The sequence below is a fragment of the Lathyrus oleraceus genome, chromosome 4, assembly GCF_024323335.1.
Source record: "Lathyrus oleraceus cultivar Zhongwan6 chromosome 4, CAAS_Psat_ZW6_1.0, whole genome shotgun sequence".
NCBI lineage: Eukaryota > Viridiplantae > Streptophyta > Magnoliopsida > Fabales > Fabaceae > Lathyrus > Lathyrus oleraceus.
In genome coordinates this window covers 408,644,392-408,647,896 of record NC_066582.1, presented here as the reverse complement: position 1 = coordinate 408,647,896, position 3,505 = coordinate 408,644,392, and the positions used below count along the sequence as shown (strand labels likewise).

The 3,505-nt window shown below is 33.2% G+C and overlaps 1 protein-coding gene across 1 annotated transcript; it reads right to left on the bottom strand.

Moving 5' to 3' along the window:
• Positions 1-454: 454 nt before the first annotated feature.
• On the bottom strand, positions 455-2,964 carry LOC127075738 (flavin-containing monooxygenase FMO GS-OX-like 3). The gene is made up of 6 exons (XM_051017204.1): positions 2,274-2,964; positions 1,815-1,967; positions 1,492-1,574; positions 1,153-1,288; positions 886-1,059; positions 455-805 (listed from the first exon to the last, which is right to left on the bottom strand). Exons 1-6 carry the CDS (start codon positions 2,874-2,876, stop codon positions 608-610), a joined length of 1,347 nt encoding a protein of 448 aa, XP_050873161.1. The 5' UTR covers positions 2,877-2,964; the 3' UTR covers positions 455-607.
• Between the last annotated feature and the right edge of the window lie 541 nt (positions 2,965-3,505).

Below are 3,505 nucleotides of genomic sequence, written 5' to 3'. Positions count from 1 at the left end.
ACAATTCATCACAACTTTTAATCATTCTCAAACAACCAAAACTTGTGGCGTATCTACTACTTGAAAAATTTCAATCATGTTGAAAAGAAACGTGAATCAACATAAAACGACAATGGTAAAAAAGAGATATTTTCCATGATAACATTTATTAGTGTTTCAAATTTAGTTGACTTTTCTTAGACTTAAAATTTTTATAAAAACAATAAGATTGATAAATATCCCAAATTTTTAGATGTTATCGTCAGTTCTACATGATAATAATCAGAGAGCGGTAGAAGATAGTATTCTACCGTTTTTCAGATATTCAGAGAAAAGACCAGAGCTGCTCAATTATAGATGACCTTCATGCCAAAAATGTTGAAATTTTTTTAAGATTTCAATTTGATCAAATCTCTTGGAAGAAAAAAGTGATGGTAAAAATGTTGATTACCATAGTATTGACAGATTTAGAAACTGTATGCAAGTTTGTAATCTTTATTGATCTTAGCTTTGATGGTGATCCTTTTAATTAATATAATAACGAAGATCCAAAAAGCATAAAGGTATTGATGCAATTATTTTTCATATTAACTTTTTGCCCTATTCATCAACACCCAATTTAACAATATTAAACATTCAATATCTTTGCCTTTTCAAAAGCCAATCCACTCTGATGAATGATGGAATCCCAATAATTATCATCCCATTCATCTCTATACATTTCCTTCGTTGCAAAATTCTTATAACATTCCATCAACATATTGTCCCTCCAATCTTCCAACGGAGGCAACCCAATCTGTGCCACTAACCATTCTTTGTACTCAGCCTGACAGAGTGATTGTAAATATCAGTCAAAGTCTCTCATGTTCTGGCATGAGTGTGGGATCAATGTGTAATGTGACATACCTGAAAGGGACGAAGTGAATGAGTGAAATGTTTTGGCAACGCGTTTTCCTCCATGAATTGATAGAGTTTTTTAACAGACTCTGTCATCTCTTCTTCCGTAGGTAAAAGAATTTTACCCGATAAAACTCTTGCAACCCACTTGGCTTGTAACTCAATTACATTGAAAATAATTTCCTGGTCATGGAAAGTTAGTTATAATTAACTTCGATGATTTCAATAAACTATATACATTTAAAACAACTTTTTCATCCAAAAGAAAATATTAACTTTAAATGTTAAGCCAATGAAAGAGAGCCATGGAGCCAGCGAAGGAGGAAAAACGTGTTTGTATAGTGGCCCGACGCGATTATCTTCAATGGTTACTATTCCATTGGTTTCTAAGAAAGGAATGTGGCTTTTGTACCTGTCACATTATTAACTTATATTCCTCAACATTAATTGCATAGATATAATTTAAATTAAAAATTTAGCAGATGAAATAAAAAATATGTGGATTCGTAACCGGCTCCCGGTGTGGAGACATCGTTAATAGCTCTTTGAGCCCTGAGACCTGAACCCAAGTCAGTTAAACTTTTTGTAAGACAAAATGTCATAAATTCTTAGTACCCTGTGCAGTGAATTATGGCATCTGCATAAATAGAGAATCCATCTTCAAAGGTAACCAAGCCATCTTCATGTACACATTCAATCTAAAAAATTTAATCAGAATAAGAATTATCAGCAATAATAAAAGTGTACTAAAAGTATTTAAGCGCGTGTCTGAATTGATGTAAACTATCATGGTTTTTATAATAGGATCACTGTTATTTTGTCGCACTTGAACCATTGTTATTAAACACAGTGTCTCTAAAAACTTAAAGACGATCCTGACTCAGAGTATAGCCGTACAGACAACAATATAAAAACATCAATAAGAAACATATACATACCAAAGTATGGAAAGATATATTGCGAACATTTTCCATCTTGATATCCTTCAATTGTGGATTCGGTTTTGTTGCAACATGAACTTCCTTGGCTACATCTGCAATATCTCTTGAGATGTCAACTGAACTAGGTCCTAGCCCAATTAAAATCACAACCTATATTATTAAGTAGAAATCATCAATTAACTTTCCAAAATAGTTAGACATTAAACAAGTTTTTTTGTTTAATAATTGTTCTGAACCGATCAAAGATCCAAAAGACAGAAAGTCCAATCGCAAAAGAGTCCGACTCAAAAGACACGGTTCAAAGCCTCGGAATTGATAACCTTGCAGATCAATCCGCTCCGCTATTAAGCACTAGCTCCCGCCCTAGCTGGCCTCATTCCATTTGCATCAACCATTTATGGTTCCAGAATGGAACAATAATCAAAAGGATTATTCAAAGTATGAAAATTGATGTACCTGATCTTTGAAAGAATGAGGCACTCTATAATTATGAGAATGCATTTGAAACCTACGCCAATTTTCAATTCCAGGAACCACACCAAGTTTTGGTTCTACAAAATGACCGGAACAAACAACAACGGCTTCAAACACTTCTCGACTCACCGAGTCACTTCCCCGAGTCATCCTCGACTCAACCACCCACTCGTTCCCTTTCCCTTTCCTCTCAACTTTCACTATCTCCGTTTCAAATCGGGTCAACCCATAAATCCCAAACTCACCCGCAAAATCCTCCAGAAAACGGAGCACTTCCTCGTGGCCCGGGAAAGTCCTCGGGTCACCCGATTCCCGCTTCGCGAAAGGGAAGTCTAGGAATCCCATCACTGGCCTTGGAAGATTGGTTCTTAGAGAGAGGTACACGCTGCTGTGAACGATTTCTCGGGTAGGGTCTATGCTGAGAGGATCGGAATCTGTTTTAGGGTCGTAAATCCAGGTTCCTCCGATACGGTTGTTTTTCTCAAAAACGACGACGGTGTGGCCTTGCTGATGAAGCTCCTTGGCGGCGATGAGGCCGGAGACTCCGGCTCCGATGACTGCAACTTTAACCGATCGAGTAGCCATTAAGATAGTTGAAAAGTGAAACGATGACAAAGGAAGAATATTAGTAATGAAAGCGAATATTAAGTCAAAATAGATATTTTTTATTTTTTATTTTATGGTTTTCACACAATAGAGAACTATAAAAATTTTATTAAAATTTTATTATAGTTAACTTATTATAAATATTAAAATTTAATTTAATTTTCATAAGAGAAAAAGAATTGTGGTGTAAATTAATTTTATATTATCAATCTATCTATTAAGTCAGACTAAAATTATTAAATTATTTATATAATATAACATGGTGATATATTTTTATTTGATAATACTATAAACAAAATTTATACTATCAATGCTTGATTTGAAATTTAAAATATTGATGGTTGAGTTATTGATGAGGTGAATTAATGAATTTATTCGTTTTCTTATAAAATATTTAACATAATAAAATATAATAAATAATATTAATTCAATGGAAGTGAATAACTTTATCAATGTAAATAAATAGTGTTTATTCATTTTAAAATATATTTTATTTATTCATTTCTCTCATAAATATTTAATACATACTTTACATCTTAGAAATTCTAAAAAGACGAGTTATAAGTCATTATGACCGAGTTGTTATGTCGGATATTTATGAAAAGTAA